Source organism: Durio zibethinus, chromosome 8 (assembly GCF_047325235.1).
Source record: "Durio zibethinus cultivar Kanyao isolate XHJ-2024 chromosome 8, ASM4732523v1, whole genome shotgun sequence".
NCBI lineage: Eukaryota > Viridiplantae > Streptophyta > Magnoliopsida > Malvales > Malvaceae > Durio > Durio zibethinus.
Window position 1 is genome coordinate 4741845 of NC_143169.1, and position 18302 is coordinate 4760146.

Here is an 18302-nt window from a genome sequence, read left to right on the forward strand (position 1 = left end):
GATTAAATTAATTTTGGAATTTTTATTTTAAATTTTTGGATTTGACTTTTGAGCTATTGAAGTTTAATACTTTAGGTATTCATAATTTGCTAACTTTTAAAATTAAATAAATATAATTATGATTAAAATAATTGCTAATAATATGAAATTATATTAGGTTAATTATAAATTTAACTTTGTTTGTGATAAAAATTATTAATAATTTTTTATTTACTTATGTTTAGTATTTATTTTTAATATTTCATGCATGAATGATTAATTTAATATTAATAACTCATATTTATATTTACCCACATTTCTCATAAATAATAAATTGAAAATAAGTAATTAATTAAATAATTTTAAGAAAACTTATCATCAAAATCATTACTAAAGAGTACAACAATATAAAAAAAAGTATTATTGATATTAATTACTTACTTGATATAATGATTTAATCTTAAAACTTTTGAAAAAATTTTAAAATACCAAAATTATGTAGACATATTATTAATCTAATTTAAATAATAGACTTTTTTTTTTTTAAGTAACAGCATTTCCATTAATTTACTGAATAGAATCTCTGAGTACAATATGTTCCAGTTCAATCTGGTATACATCATACCAATCCTTGGTTTCCATTTTCTCAGCTGTCATTCTAGCTAATCTATGTGCTGCCTCATTCGCCTCATGTCGAACATAGTTGGCCTTCCGTTGCACGGAACCGGATAATTTACCTTGAGCTTCCATAATCTGGTTTCCCATCACAGATAGGTTAGGACCAAGTGAGCCTGTGATCTGATTGATGATACCTTTAGCATCTCCCTCTAATATAATATTCTGACATTTCATCCCCTGGCCTAAGTAGACTGCTTTTAAGGCTGCGATCCCCTCTATTATTTCAGCCTCTGCAATTCCCGGTATTAACATAGATACTGCTCCCAACACTCTCCGCTGGTGGTCCCTGGCTATCTCCCCAACACCTTTTACCTTCAACCCTGTATTGAGAGCTCCATCAAAGTTTATTTTAACCTCATGATCCCCTGGTGCTTTCCATTTTCCTTCGGTTCTAGTTGATATAAGAGGGTGGTCTGCATGGACGCTTGCAATTTCATGGAGATACCTCTCAACAAATTCGACTAGTCTCTGACTATCCCTGTGCTTCCCACATTTGATGCTTTCATTCCTGTTGAACCATATTGCCCAGCACATCACTCTAATATGACATAGTTTGTCCGCTTCTATGTTGTTTAACAAGGATGCAAACCATTCGTGGATGCTTTGTTCTTGGGTCTCCTGTTTCTCTATTCCATAGCCAGCCAACTCCCATACCTCCTTTACTGTGTGCCAGTCTTTTACTGCATGTATTACAGATTCCTCTTCCTCGTGACACCGTGGGCATGTCGCAAACTCTATTATCTTTCTGTGCTTCAGCCTTTCGTAAGTGGGCAATGCTTCATGGCCCATTCTCCAAGGAAATATTCTGATTTTCCTAGGTGTTGATACTGCCACAAGTTCTTCCAGTTACGCTTAGTGCTATTACCTGACGAGCCACCGCCCGTACCTCTCGTGGAAATCATTAAGCGATATCCACTACGTACACTATACTGCCCATTTGATGTAAAACGCCATACCTGGACATCTGGTAAGTCACTGTGGCCAATAGGAATTGTCATGATGTTCTTAACAATCTGTGCCGAGAACCGTTCGATTAGCTTATCTTCATCCCACCTGTTTTGTGGTCTTTTTATTAGTTCAGTCACCTTCTCCATCCCTTGGCTATAACCCTTCCTGGCCTCAGGTTTCAAGTTGTTTGCACATGGAATCCAGTTTTCAGCCCATACCTTGATCAGTGATCCATTTCCTACTCGCCACCTAGTACCAACATGTAGAACTTCCCTTCCCGCTCAAATACTTCTCTATATATAAGAAGATGCATTCCCTAAATCAGACTCAAGGAAAGACTTTGATGGAAAATATTTGGCCTTGAACACTTTGTACATGAGAGAGGATTGGTTCTGTAACAATCTCCGGCCTTGTTTTGCTAGTAAGGCCTCGTTAAAGGTCTCCATGTCTCTAAATTCCAATTTGCTTGTTGTCATCTCGTATAGATCCGTGAATCTATCACTAGATATGAATTAAAAGAATCGTCACAAATCTTTTTTATTTATGTGTGATTGGCTACCTGATTAAATCTGTCATATCTAAAGAAAAATCTCAAGATTGACTTAGATATCTTTAAATAATAGATTCTGATTTACAAAATCAGAGTTTAGATTCGAGAGTACGATTACACGTGGGAAAGGTTATAGCACCCCCATAGCGTCAATCCAAAAGATGATACTAGTTAGATTTCAGATTATCCAAGCCTTAATCATATTTATAATTTATCAGATAATTTAATATTGAAAATATATCTTAAAATTGTCCCAATAGTTTGGTAGTAATTTAAGATAATTCTCTTACTTTAAGAGTATTTATGAAGACTAGTGTTTCACTCTAAAGAGGTTTCGTCATCGGATTTATTCACGTATTTTTATTTAAAAAAAATTAGTAAATTCTCCAAATAATTTGGTAGAACTTACTTTGAAACAATCCTCCAATAGTTTAGAATATAAAAATTATTTTTTATCTTTATTTTATTTTAAAAACTGATTCATGAAATTTTTCAATAATTTGGTGGATTCCATTTTAAAAATTAAATCGATAAAAATTCCTCAATAATTTGGTAGAATTCCATGAATTTATTTTATAGGGATTTTTTACTTGAAAAAGATTATTTTTTTAATGAAAGTATTTTTTTTGTTTTTATAAATATATTTTTTGAAAACTTAAAAAGATCTTTTTCTATTTTGAAAATTTATTTGAAAAGATTTTTTCTTTTTTTTTAAACAGAAACAATTTTTACAAAATAATAAAATTTTTCAAAAATAAAACCATAAAAATAACAAAAACTAAAAATAAAATGAGCTAAAAATAAAATAAAATCAAATCAAAAATTAAAAATAAAATGAAAAAAGAAAACCTTACGATCTGGGTCGGGTTAGTGCACGAGTCGACACACAGGTCGTCAGGTAAACACGCAGGTTGAGAGCTTCCAAAACGCTATCGTTTTGAAACGAAATAAAAGGCAATCATTAGCCTTTTTCCTCAGAATCTCCGAATTCTATCTCTTTCTAACTTTTAAAAGCTCTGACTTCTCTCTAAAATAAACCCAACAGTTCAACCAAAAACTAGGTTTTTCGTCGATTTCTAGAAAATTGATCGAAATCTGACTAAAAAATTCAACCGATCATCAAAAAACTCATCAAAAAATTCTTGTGTTCTTCAAAAAATCCAAATTTTCTTAGAAATCCCTAAAAAATCCTAAATTTTCCTAGAAAGCTTCAAAAATTCACCAGAACCTCTCATAACTCTAGAAATCTAAATGCTAACCCAAATTTCCAAAACCTTTTAAAATCAAAATCAAACCCTACTGCCAAAAATTTCTTAAAACTATTATCACCAACAATTTTCTTCCTTTTTTTCTTCGTATGTTGCACCTCTAATCCTTAGTTCAATTTATAAACAACTTAAGAACCAATTTTAAGAAGCGGACAGAATCAATCCCAAGCTTGAATCAGGCGATTAAGTTCTGTCTAACGTGATTTTAGGTCACAAAATTTTAGCAATCATACTGATTCGATTTTGCATTAAAATCTTGACTACATTGGTGGGATTCTGATCCTAATCCCCCTTCAGATTTCCTTGTTCACAAACAAATTAGAGCAAAAAGAAAGAAAATAATAATAATAATATAATAGTAGTACAATAATAGTAATAATAATACAATAAGTGTATCAATTTAATAATAATAAAAGTAATAATAATAATAATAATACTGATAAATATATACACAATATCACATACTAAATAATTCTAATAATAGTAGCATACTATACTATAGTAATAAAAAAATCGACTTCGATTTGTTTCAGACATAGATGGGTGTCTATAATTGTCCCTCTTTGTATATCTCTGTTAGATAGGGATGATGCAAATATCTAAACACCTATTTTATTTGAGTTAAATCAACGTGCGAAAGTGACCGAAAATGATCCGCGAGTTTGGAAGATGATCTAGATCAAGCCAATATCGGATGATCGAGACAAAACTACGAATCATAAAAAATGATCTGGATGGAGCCAAGATTGGATGATCTAGATGAAATCATGAGTCAAAAAATAAAAGACTCGGATCAAGTTGAGATTAACAATAAATGATTGAGACAAAATCACGAGTCATAAAAAATGATCTAGATTGAGCCAAGATCAGGTGACCAAGATGAAACCACGAGTCAAACAAAATGAAGTAACCAAGATCGAGTCGAGATCGAAAATAAATGACTGGGATGAAACCACGAGTCAAAAAATGAAGTGACCATGATCGAATCGAAGTCGAAAATAAATGACCGAGATGAAATCATGAGTCATAAGGAATGATCTGGACTGAGTCAAAATCGGGTGATCGAGACGAAACCACGAGTCAAAAAAATGAAGTGACCAAGATCGAGTCGAGGTAAAAAATAAATGACCAGAATGAAACCATAAGTCATAAGGAATGATCTAGACTGAGCTAAAATCGAATGAATGATAATAAAGTAATGCAAGTGCATGCCCTATCTAGGATGCAAATGAAACATTAATCGTGGTACTAAGGCTTTTGCATTATCATTTTTGTACATCTTTGGTGAAGAAACTATCTTTCAATACCCTAAATAAGTACTTATCTCCATCCCAAGAAAAGCTTTGAAAGTCATTACTTTTTGGAGAAATTTATCCTTGGTCCTTGTCTTTTTCAATTTTTTACAATATCACATAATTTCTTATGACTTTGTTTAATTACTAATCATTATCTCAATTTCAAAGTATAAGATACAAGTTATGCACTTCTTCTATTTATAGCAAGGTATAAAAAGAAAGGGCAAATATATATTGGCAAGGAAAAAGGGTACTTGAAAATGGATGGATATCATTTATTTGAATAAACAATAAATTACATGTGATGGCATAGAAACGAAATGAAAGTGTATAGAAACAGCTATTTGGGATAGTAATACCCCCAAGACAAACGATTAGATAATCATGACAACAAATCTTGAGTTTATTCAAAAACTCCACCAAAACATTATGCCCCCACACTTCAGAGTTCTTCGAAATTCATTGATTTCGGTATGCCTTTCAAGTGATGTCGTATTCTATTCCTCCAAATCACTTTCATTCAATTCAAGCCACCCTTTTGAGCTTTCAACTCGAATTTCCCTTTTTTTTTTTGTTCAAGCTGCCCTTCCAAGTTTTCAACTTGATTTTTTTTCTCTTTTTTTTTGGTTCAAGTTACCCTTTCAGGTTTTCAACTTGAATTTTTTTCTCTTCTTTTTCTTTTTGGTTCAAGCCATCCTTTCATGTTTTCAACTTAAACTTTTTTTTAAGCAAAGTACTTTTTCACGACGTTAGAATTAATAAGGTTAGAAAGTTCATCACCATCCATTTCTAACAAGATTAAAGCTCCTCCTTAAAAGCCCTTTTTACAACATATGATCCTTCTTAATTTAGAATCCATTTCCCTCTATCATCATGTTGGCTTGGGAGAATTCTTTTTAATACCAACTCTTTTTCTTGAAACTGATGAGGCCGGACCTTTTTGTCTTAAGTTCTCATCATTCTCTTTTGGTATAGCTGGTTATGGTAAAGTGTCGTCTGTATCTTTTTCTTAATAAAGTTCATTTGCTTATAGCTTTTTTAGACCCACTCAGCCTCTTTTAATCTTATTTCCCTTAAGACTTTCAAAAAAGAGATTTTTACTTCTACTAGCAATACGGCTTCCATTCCGTAAATTAGGGAAAATGAAGTTGCTCTAGTAAAAGTACGTAAGGATGTTTGGTAAGCATGCAAAGCAAAAGGCAATTTTTCGTGCCATTCCTTATATATTTCAGTAATCTTTTCTAAGATTCTTTTGATATTTTTATTTGCAATCTTCACTGCCCCATTCATTTTTGGATGATATGGAGCTGAATTGTGATGCTTGATCTTAAACTAAGCACATACTTCTTGCATCAGTTTATTATTCAAGTTCTTTGCATTATCTGAGATGATTCTATTTGAAAGCCCATATCTAAGATTATCTCTTTTTTAATGAACTTACAAATCACTGATCTAGTTATAGTTGTGAAAGAAGCAGCTTCGACCTATTTAGTGAAGTAATCAATCATCACAAAAATGAATATATTCTCATTTGAGGCCTTTGGGATAATAGGACCAATGACATCCATTCTTCACATAGAAAATGGCCAAGATGGTGCCATAACATGTAGAACGATAGGTGGGGTATGAATTTTGTCAGCATAAAATTGATATTTGTGATATTTTCAAGCATAATCAATACAATTTTTTTTTATTGATAGCCAATAATATCTAACCCACATGATCTATCTAGCCATTATATGTCCATTTATATGTGTACTGCATACGTCATCATGGACTTCATAAATGATCTTTTTGGCCTCAAAGGCATATACATAGCGTAATAATACTTGATCTTTGCCTTTTTTTATACAAAATTTCCCTATTTAAAAAAAAAATCCATAGCCAACCTTCTTAGGACCCTTTTACATTTTCTATTGCTTAATCTGGATACTGCTACTTATTCAGATATCACATAATGTCATGATACCAAAGATTGCCACCTTCTTCATCTTCCAAGTTGGTACAATGCACTGGCATGTTTTTTATATCTAATTTGATAGGTTGAATTTCAGTAGTATTATCGATCTATACCATTATAGCCAAAATGGCCAAAACATCTATAATCTGATTTTTTTTATGAAGCAATTGCTTAAACTAAATACTTTCAAATTGCTTACACAACTTTAAAATGTATTTGTGGTAAATGATGAGTTTTGTCCCATTCACCTTTTAATTTGTAGATAACTAAGACTAAATCTTTGAATACCTTTAACACCTCGACCTTTTTTATCCAAAACAGCATGTGATCCTATAACACAACCTTTATATTCAGTTATATTATTGGTGCAATTAAAATTTAATCTTGCTGGTACAAGGTTGTAATATTCTGTTAGAGATATTAATACTGCTTCAATCCCATTTGGCATTGGTAGCCCCATTGAAATACATTTTCCATATTTCACCTTCATCTTCTTCTACTTCTGAGATGGCCGTCAATTCTTCATCTGGAAAGTCAAGTTTCATAGGTTTATAATCACTAGTGGCCCTATCCGCAAAAAATTCAGTGATGACATTTCCTTTGATTGCTTTTTGGCTCACATACACTATGTCATATTCTGAGAGCATCACTTGCCATCTTGTGATTTTTTCTGATAGTGATGGCTTCTTAAAGATATATTTAATGGGATCCAACTTAGCTTTCAGCCAAGTTGTATGGTAAAGCATGTATTGCTTGAGTCTTTTAGCTCTCCAAGCCAAAACACAACACATCTTTTCAAGCGATGAGTACTTGGACTCATATTTTGTAAACTTCTTACTTAAGTAGTAAATAGCCTTCTTCCTCTTATCGGATTCATCTTGCTACCTCAGCACACATCTCATTAACTTCTCATATATCACTATGTACAGAATTAGTAGTTTTTTCGAAACAAGTGGTGCCAATATTTGAAGATTTGATAGCTATTATTTAACCTTATTAAAAGCTTCTTAACATTCATCATTTCATTCGTCGAGATTATTTTTTTGAAGGAGTTTGAAATTGAGATCACATTTAAAAGTGAGTTTGAGAAATGAATCGAGAGATATAGTTCAATCTGTCTAAGAAAACCTTGAACATCTTTTTGCGTGCTTGGCAAAAATAAATTTTGGATGGCCCAAATTTTGTCCGAATCAACTTTTATCCCTTTTTCGTTGACTATAAATCTCAACAGTTTTCCTGACCTAACTCCGAATGTACATTTGGTCGAATTTAGCTTGAGCCGAAACTTTCTTAAACTTTCAAACAATTTTTTGAGATTAGCTACATGATCTTCCCCTTTACAAGATTTTACAATTATGTCATCCATATATACCTTAATCTCGTTATGCATCATATTATGAAAAATGTTACCATGGCCTTCTGATAGGTTACCTCCACGTTTTTCAGTCAAAAAAGTGTAACTTTGTAACAAATGGTTCCTCACATAGTTATAAATGTGGTCTTTTTCATGTCATTCAGAGCCATTTTTATCTTATTATATCTAGAGAATCCATCCATGAAAAAAATTATCGAGTGTCAAGTTGTGTTTTCCACGAAAGTATCTATGTGAGGTAAGGAAAAGTTATCTTTCAGGCTGGCTCTGTAAGATCTCAATAGTCTACACATATTCGTATTTTTTCATCTTTTTTGAGACAGGTACTATATTAGCTACCCATTTAAGATATTTAGCTACTTGCAGAAAGCCTACATTAAATTGTTTTTTTACTTTTTTTTTATTCTCAATAACATCTCTGGCTTCATTCTTTTCAACTTTTGCTGCATTGATCTGCATTCTGACTTTAAGGGTAGCTTATGCTCTACTATTTCAGTGTCAAGCCTAGGCATATCTTGGTAAAATCAAGTAAATACATCTACAAATTCTTGAAGCAAATCCTCAATCATGGTTGATCAACCGTTGAAAACGAAGTGCCAATTTTGACTTCTTTTTTATTTTTGGCATCACCCAAATTGATCATTTCAACAGCTTCTTGATGAGGCTTGATGGATTTATCTTTTTGTTTGATTAATCTCATTAAATTTGGAGATAAAGTGTATTCTTCAAAGTCTTCTTCAATATTAAGTTCATCAGTATTAATTGAATTTTCAAAATTAAAAGGCCTAAACATAAAAGTTTATCCTAACGCTTTTAGGCATAAATAGTTAGGAGATGAGATTACATTGAAAAAATATTAGAAACAAACAGGCATTTGGATGACCCTCTAATTTTTAGTTCATAGCCATGTGGGCATGGGTAAACTAAAGCTTTCTCATTTTGACTTTCATTATCCATCACATGAATGGATAACTTGGCAAAAGTTTTCTCCCATCTTGGTTTTTTTTTTTTTTTTGTATCTTTTTCAATTCTCAAGTACATGTATTCTCCAAGAATGAAAGTTTCATTTATGTAAGGAACAACTATCATCCCACTCTTTGTCCTTTTGCTGTTGCTTTGGATTTCTTCATCTCATAATCCAATCCTACTCTACCACTATTGTCTTCAAATTTTTATGGCCCTCTTATCCCTTGTAGACTCTTACCCAAACCAGACCCGATACTCTAACCCTTATTGATCATCTAATTGATCATAATTCTGCTGAATTTGAGCTTTTCACCTATTATGTTGATAGTTTCAAAAGATCAATAAGAGCATTCCAATGATTCTTTTGTAGCTTCTACATATGGGGTGTTTATAGGTTGGGTTACCAATAGGTCTTCTTCCCGGGCCATAATCACTAATTGTCCTTTCACATTGAATTTGATATTTTGATGCAACGAGGAAAGAACAGTGCCTACCTTATGGATCCACGATTTTTTCAATAAGCAACTATACGACAGAAAGATATCTATGACTTAAAACTTTACGTTAAAAACACATGACCCAATTTGTATAGGCAGTTCAATATCTCCCAAAACCTCTCGTCTAATCCCATTGAATGTTCAGACCACCATATGGTTGCTTTAGTTGAAGGACTTATCGAAAGGTAGTCTGGCTAAGGTTTTCTCCGTATGTTGCACCTCTGATCCTTAGTTCAATTTATAAGCAGCTTAATAACCAATTTTAGCAAACAGACAAAATCAATCACAAGCTTGAATCCTGATATTGAGTTCTATCCAATGTGATTTTAGGTCCACAATTTCAACAATCATACTGATTTGATTTTGCATTAAAACCTTGACCACATTGATGGGATTCTGATCCTAATCCCCTTTCAGATTTCCTTGTTCACATGTGGATTGGAGCGAAAGGAAAGAAGAAAATAATAATAATAATAATAATAATAATAATAATAATAATAATGTAATAATAATAATAATAGTAATAATAATATAATAGTAGTATATATAATAATAGTAATAATAATACAATAAGAGTAACAATACAATAATAATAATAATACTGATATATATATATATATATATATACACACGATATCACATACTAAATAGTTCTAATAATAATACCATACTATACTATAGTAATAAGAAAATTGACTCCGATTTATCCTGAACATAGATGGGTGTCTACAATTGTCTTATTTGTCATGCACATCTGGTGCCATGATCCCCATTGTATACCGCCTTTCTCCATTGATTTCCTCCACCAGAATTTACTGATGATCATGTTGATGGGCATAGCCCCTTTTGGGAACATAAAACAGGACATGGCAAAGGATGACCTTGACTGCAGGACTGGTTTAATAAAAACCTCCTTCCCTCCTAAAGATGTAATCTCTAACCATATCTCAAAAGCAACCAAGATGTAATCTCCTCCTGCAATGATACCAGAATAGAAAGTGATTGACTTTCCTATTAAATACAAATACCCAACAAAAATGAAGAATAATGTTTGGTCAAAGAAGTAGAGAAATTTTAGCCAAAGATGTGATATAAGAAGTAAAAAATAGAGTTGAATTCTATCTCAAATGCTAATATGGCCAAACACATCATTTTAGGTTCATTTGAATTTTTGACATTGCCTGTTGAGTCAGTATGCCTGTTGAGTATGCAAACAAACTTTATTTGATAACTTTTAGAAAAGTATGTCATTGCAAATCAAACAAATATTGAAAGGAAACTGAGAAGATTAATTCCAGATTATTTAAATTACAAATTCATTGAGTTTATCTAACAGGTTACCCAAAATCTTCCATATAACAACTGAAAAGCACATGGGACATCTCTTTGGCTTTCTGTATATCATTCATATTCAAAGATAGCAAGGAAACTAAAGTGCTTCCATTCAATTTCATCATGGAACCATTATTTAGAAACTTAATATATATATATATATATATATATATATAAAAGGAACAATAGTATTTTAGTGTAAATGGTAATAAGTAAAAGTTTTTCCATTTGGCTAGTACCTTAAATTGTCTTCATTTAGAGTTTTGGCATTGCCTTAGTACTCTGTTTTATCCTTTGCTTTAGAACTGTGTTTTGTCATCTTTTGCTTAGATCAATCATTTGCATCTTCATTCACTTAATAGAAGCAAATTTAGGAAGTCAAGGCTAATCTCAGAGTAGTGACCGTTTTGTCAAAATTATTCATAACTTTACAAGCACTAAACCTTTAGAGACCAGAATCATTCCCCGTTAAAGATTATAAATAATTTCTCTAAGCAACAAGTGGCAATCCTCAATCGAATTGAGGGCATGCACAGGTTTTCAGCTACAAAAAGCTTAACCAAGGAATTTATCTATCAGTAATTGATATGTTCACAATTGATCCTTGACTTACATAATACATTTTATTTTTTCTACTTTTCTTTTATATATATATATATATATATATATATATATATATATATATGATAAGAAAAATTATTTGATACATAGTTAGTGTAGTTTCTTAACTCCACAAGCAAGGTTAAGAAATTAACTTATATCCCATTTCTTTTTTTAATTAATTTTTTATTTTTTAATATACCCTAAAAAGTATGTGTCACCCTACGAACCCTGCTTGTGAAGTCTAAAAACCCCACTGTTAGTATATTTGATAATTTCCATATACTTAACTCTATAATTTCCCTGACTGTGGAGAAACGTTATAGACAAAAAAGAAGATAATGTAGCGACTCTCCTCATTGCTAAACATTCTTAAATAGTTTCCTTCCTTTTTTTCCTTCTTTTTGTTTTTATTTTCACCTTATTCTCGATGTTGGTGCAGGTATACTATTTTTTTTACCAGGAGATGATAACAATTGAGTCCTGACAATCAGATGATATAAACTTGCTGCATACATCATTGATGCAGCTTTAAGAAAGCATTGAAATTGATTAAGATTCAAGACCACATGATAGTTTAAGAATTGATGTTTTTCGTCATATAATTGTTCAGAAAAAAGAAAAAGGAAAACTTCCACTTTCGCCTAGTTATAGAAGCTAATTTACCTTGAAGATCTGGAAGTGCAGAGTCAGCAGCAATAGCATGCTGTCACAAAGGGATGTAAGTCTCTAGCTTGATAACATCATATTGAAATCAAACTCAGTAATTTATCATGAAAAGGTAGAACATAATTAATTTGAGGGAAAACAATTTCATTTGTCACAACCTGGACTTGAAAACTCAATATTTCTTTGGATACCTTTTATATTGGTGACAAAGAGGATAATCGAAACTCCCATAATCTGCAGGTTCGACAGTGTCAGATCAGGTTAAGGCTGAATTTTCATTAAAGTTCCAAAAAATGTGCAAAATACTGTCATAATTCTAAAATGCATAATCAACGTAGGCAAAAAATAGATTACCTCTTTTATGGCAGAAGGGACCTTCTTTCGCATTCCAACTGGCCTTAGGGATCTCAAGGAAAGCAACAAATGAAGCCTAGATCAAGAAAATGCAAAGGTTATAAGCAAAAGCAATTTCACACACAAGTGGTTCAAATAAATATTTTGGAAAGGAGCATGCATATTATAAATCAACTGCCATTAAAAAGAAAACTATTTAATAATAAAACAAAACACTTACTTAAAAAACCACAAAATTTTCATACTATTTACCTTAACTTTAAAAGCCAAAATGATTAAAAAAAAGTTGAAAAGTGTAGGCAAATTTCAAAAAAGAAAAACAAAGTTATCTCTCCATCAGAGGAGAAAATACAACATTGAGTCAAGAAAGAGAAAGGAGAAAACAAAATGAGGAAAGAGTAAGCAGAAACAAAATGTGAAACAGAAGGATAAAGGAATGCGTAAGATTCTAAGCTGAAAGCATTTCTTGTTCTTTTGTTTTTTCGATTTTTTTTTTGTTTCCCAAGAGAAGAGACTAAAATATAACAAATTAAAAAATTTCGGTATCCAAGTTCTTTTATGGATTTTTATGAACCTCAAGCAAACTTTCATTGCTAATGCCATCAAAATCTCATTTGCTTTTGCCCTAAATTAATAAATAGCGAGAATTTTCTTTTGCCAAAATTTTATCTTTGAAACAAAACAAACAAAACATGAGGGAAGGGGAGAAGGAAAGCCTTAAGAAACTATCACCAATCATAAGTTCTTGAAAGATATTCCTTTCTTACTTTTGGTATGAATAAATCCCTCCACTTTTACCACTTACATAAACAAAGAACTAGAATGTTTCGTTTTATCAAACAATTGGCATGCCAACTCCTATATGGTAAGCAATTGCGAAGAAACTAAGATCTCATCCTAGTTAGTAGTAATTTTTCCATCAAAATTCAGTGGAAGTGTGAATTTGAAAAGAAAATTTATGGCATTTGAGCTTCAGATATACTTAGTAGATCAGAGATATGTGACCACTGACCGATGAGAAACAGGGAATAATTACACATTTGTATCTCGTTGACAAATTGCCAACATTTATAAGTGATGACAAAGTGAATTTAAGGGTGTCTAACCAATACTTTGGAACTAAATTGCCTGGACTTTAAATAAGATCAGAAAGCAAGATATGTTTGAGAACTTGCACCTCCTCAAAAGAAATGAAAGTATTTCAGTCTTTCAGGCTTTGGTTCTTCATCCTCATTAGAGCTAAAACTTCTTTTGTTCCTAGGTCTCATTGTAGACGTAGGATCATCATGGCCTTCCTCATCACTAGCATCTTCTTCCACCATTGATCTTTCAAAAGCTCTATTGTTTACATCGCGTTTTAAGGAGAGCCGATTTGGACCAATTGTAGAGGTCGATTCCATCATGGAAGCATCACATCTGTTCTCTTCATCTTGGGCGAATGACAAATTAACATGGCAGCTTGATTCCAATGTCTCAATGGTTGGGTCCACTGCCTCTTCACCATCAGACCTATAATTTCTGCGGGATTCAACCCCTTTGTCGTTAGATCTCACAGCATCCACATAGAATACATTGACACCGCATTTTTGCACTTTGATATGCTCCTTGTTCCATTCAAAGTCAGTAGCTTCAACATGGAATTCAAATGAGGCCTCATCAAAATGCTTGTTTCTAGCTGTTTCAATGATTCTACTTTCAAAACCATCAAACAAAAGGATCACATGCTTGGACTCAAATCATATGTGTTGAACCAAATGGCTTGGCCAATTCCAGCTATATGCAAAATTGTGATGATCACCGCACTTGGTTTTTAATCGGTATTTGCATTCGACTGTGAAAGTTCTGCATTCATGATGGTGCTCAAAATCAACCACAATGCATAGAACAAAGCCCAAGAATCTTTTATTAGAACAAGCTTGACTCAACTCGACAGATATTGAAGAATTTGTACTCCGATTCTTGAATGTCTCTGAAATTTCACTTCCAGGTAAACAAGAAAGGACACTTTTATCATAAACATGATCAGCACCTTGGTAAGATTCCATTGCAAATTCCTCTGCCATGCATTGAATTCTGAGCTGAGCATTTGCCATAATGTTGTTGATTGCATCCCGATCCAGGTTAAAGCAATTATTGAACACATAGCAATTGCAAACTAGAGGATAATCATACTCTAACAAACATCTCTGAGCTTTCATATATTGAAATTGTTCTGAGTTTGAAACTCTCTCTAAAGATGTGCAGTCTTCTGCATCTACAAATCGTAAACATGGTGGAAGTTCTGGCAAAGATTTAAGGCTCTTGCATGATATTAAGTATAGAAAAATTAAATTAGAAAGTTGTTTGATACTCTTAGGAATTTCCACTATATCTGTTCCACATAGATGCAATTCTTTCAAAAAGACCAAATTGCAAAAGCTGCTAGGGACGCTTAGGTTTCTACTACCGCCCAACCCAAATATATTTGAGGAAAGTAACACTTTTGTGGCTGTTTCACTCAAATCAAGATGAATTAAACATTCCATAGTCTCTAAGATTTCAGGGAAACACTCTAAGTTTGAACACCCATTGAGATAAAGTCTTTCAAGAGATTTTAACTTACAAATGCTGGTCGGAAGGCTCTTAAGCCTTGTGCAGCCTGCCACACTCAAACAGGAAAGGCTTTTAAGCCTTGAGATTGATGAAGGCACTTCTTCTATTGGAGTGTTATCCAAAAATAAGAGTTTGACGTTCTCCGGAACATTTGGAAAAGTTGTGATGTTTGGGCAATCGGAGAGGAAAATTTCTTTAAGGGCATCCAGCTGAATAATAGTGCTTGGAAGATTATGAATCTGGCTGCTTCTCATATCCAAATGAACAAGTTGATTGAGACATCCAATAGATGAAGGTACTTCTTCTATTTGATTCCCATGCAAGTATAATCTTTTTAAGTTCCTGGGAACTTCTGGGAATAGGACCATCGGGCAATTTACAAGATAGAAACTTTCAAGAGATTCCAACTTACAAATATTCTTTGAAACAGTTTTAACCCTTGAGTTACTCAAAGTTAATAGCGTAAGCTGGTCCAGATACCCGATTGACTCAGGAATCTCTTCTATTGCACTGTCTTGTAAAGTCAACCAATCTATATGCTGTGGAAGCTCAGGAAACTTCTTCAAATTTTTACAACTTTTAACATATTGCTCATGGTAAAGAGATTTCAAATGAATCATGGACGGTAGTTCAACCAAGCTTTTGCATCCATCAATTAACAGTATTTCAATATTTATGGCTGCTGACAAATTTGGAATCCTGGTTAAATTCTCGCAATAGCAAAGATCAAGCACCCTTAAATTCACAAGATTCTGTGCAATGAAAGTGCAAAAAAAAAGCAGATTAATTTAAAGCCTCTAAACTTATAGGCTATTAAAAAAATAAAAAACATGAATAAATATTAATTTTTTTATGAAAATAAAGAATACCTGGTCTCCATTCCAAAGTTGTTCAACATTGCTGTTGGATAATGTTAATTCAACAAGATTCCCTGGACTAAAATTTGAGGGTAAAGATTTCAACATGCAATACTCCCAATGAAAATACCTTAACTCATTAGGAAAAGATTTTAGGCCTTGATGCAAAGGAACCAATTTACCTCCCTTCCCAGAAAATGTAGGATCATAGAATTTGACAACTCTAAGATTATGCATCTTTGCAAAAGCACATGGATGTAACTGTATTTCATCAAATTGAGACAGGTCTAGCAATATTCCCTCGGTTGATTTAGTCCCCTAAAATCAACAATAAACAATAATTTACTGGAATGCATCAAATATTTAGCAAGTAATGAAGAAAAGGAAAAAAAAAGTTAGTGCAGTTAGCTCTTACTGTGCCATGCTTTAACACTCGACAAACGTCACTTGGAGTCCATAGTCTACTACGTTCTTCAGGCCTTTGGGATTCTAAACGGACAACATTCTTACCCATTTCTTGTAGCAAATCATGCATGCCAAGCTTGTTCTCTTTTGTAACATTTAGGAGGCATTTATCAATAAGGTTGGTAATTCCACAATGAGCAGTGCAACCATAACAACCGTCCAGTATTTTTGTTATGTTATCTTTATCATACCATTTAAAGAAGCATGCAATATCAAGAAATATATTCTTCTCGACTTCATCCAGCCCATCAAAGCTAATCTTCAGCATGTTTTGAATTTTTGGATTGGGATATTGCTTTAGTCTATTCAATGCACTTTCCCAATCTGCTATGCTCTTCTGATAAAGTGTAGAACCCAAGACTTTAAGAGCTATTGGAACGCCTTTAGCATATTCCAAAACATTATTTGATAGATCCTTAAAATCATCAACAAGGTGGTTTTGCTTGAAGGCAAACAGAGAAAAAAGCTGAAGAGAGTCATTGTAACTTAATTCCTTAACCTCATATATTCCATCAACTGACCCATTTGTAAGGACTTGTTTGTCTCTGGATGTTACAATGATTCTACTACCAAAACCAAAGTGGTCATGGCTAATCTCCAATATTTCTAATTGGTCCAAATCATTGACATCATCAAGAACAATAAGAACTCTCTTACGGTAGAGTCTATCCTTAATGAATGCGGATCCTATTCTAGGAGTACCGATATGGAGGTTTTCCTCGTTTAATAATTTGGAAAGAAGTTTATCACGTAAAGTGATTGCACCATGTTTGTCTGACTCCTCTCTAACATTTGCCAAGAAGTAACAACTTTCAAATTGACCAGAGACATCATCATATACAGCTTGAGCGAGAGTTGTTTTGCCTATACCAGCCATTCCCCATATTCCAATAATGCGAACATCTTCCCCACCAATGCACAATATCGATTTAATTTGCTCCATATGAGGGCCTATTCCAATGAGGCCTTTGTGATCACTTTTAGACAACCGATTCAACTTGTTTACAATATCTTGAACAATATCCTCGATGACTATGAGCTCAGGCCTATCGAATTGAACAACATACATGTTGAAAATTAAATAGAGAGAGGAAAAAAAAAAAAAACAGTGGCACCAAAAAGAGCTAAAGAAATACTAAGAATAAAACTAACCAATAATGGAAGAAGCTTAGAGTAAGAAAAACAACTACTTACTTATCTCCTGCCAAAGACCAACCACTTAAGTTGGCAGCTTCAGTCAAAGCATGTATCCACCCCTGAACCTTGTGTATCCTGTTTTTTTCATGTTCAACAAAAGCTTTTCCAAAACTCCCAGTTTGTTTCCGTATATCGGATGGGTTAACATGGTAGAAAATGGGTACCACAAGCTGTCCCCGGGAATGCCTGCATTCCATTATCTTGGACAGTTCTTCCAAGCACCATGATGAATTAGCATAGTTTTGAGAAAAAACGATTGCTGAAATCATTGATTCTTCGATCGCTTTCAACAGTGCGAGAGAAATTTCATCTCCCCTTGGAAGTTCTTTGAAATCAGCATAAGCTCCAATCCCTTTTCTTCGCAAAGCTTCATATAGGTGATAGAGGAAGTTATTGCGTGTGTCTTCACCTCTAAAACTCAGAAAAACTTCATGCTTTGGTTGGCGGAAGGAAGCAGAGGCAGAGGAGGAAGAGGAAGCCATAACAGAGAACAAGAAGGTAAACTCTGTGAAAAAAAAAAAGTTAATAAAAAGTCGATGAACACTCCTAAAACTTTATCTTGCTTTTGCAATGTATTGGATTCCGTGTGGTGAGGTGCAATTGGACTTTGCTGAAAATTCTACAATAAAGAGAAAGAAAGAGAAGCAACGCGGAATCGTGGTATAAAAAAATTGATAAATCCTCAATCATCATTGCCACTTCGTTTATTAGTAAATTAAAAGG

General features: G+C 33.1%; 1 protein-coding gene across 7 annotated transcripts; it reads right to left on the minus strand.

Annotated features, from left to right (window-relative positions):
* Positions 1-10031: 10031 nt before the first annotated feature.
* On the minus strand, positions 10032-18302 carry LOC111278787 (disease resistance protein RPV1-like). 7 transcript variants are annotated; one of them, XM_089764624.1, is made up of 7 exons: positions 17577-18302; positions 16333-17428; positions 15930-16235; positions 12469-12544; positions 12306-12348; positions 12112-12178; positions 10032-10488 (listed from the first exon to the last, which is right to left on the minus strand). In XM_089764624.1, the coding sequence occupies exons 1-6, from the start codon at positions 18059-18061 to the stop codon at positions 12175-12177; spliced, it is 2010 nt and encodes a 669-aa protein (XP_089620750.1). In that variant the 5' UTR covers positions 18062-18302; the 3' UTR covers positions 10032-10488; positions 12112-12174. The 7 variants fall into 7 exon arrangements, with proteins under 7 accessions (XP_089620750.1, XP_089620749.1, XP_089620746.1 ...); XM_089764623.1 differs by having other exon boundaries at positions 12112-12206; positions 17577-18301; XM_089764620.1 differs by lacking the exons at positions 10032-10488; positions 12112-12178 and adding exons at positions 13575-14310; positions 14498-15812 and having other exon boundaries at positions 12300-12348; positions 17577-18301.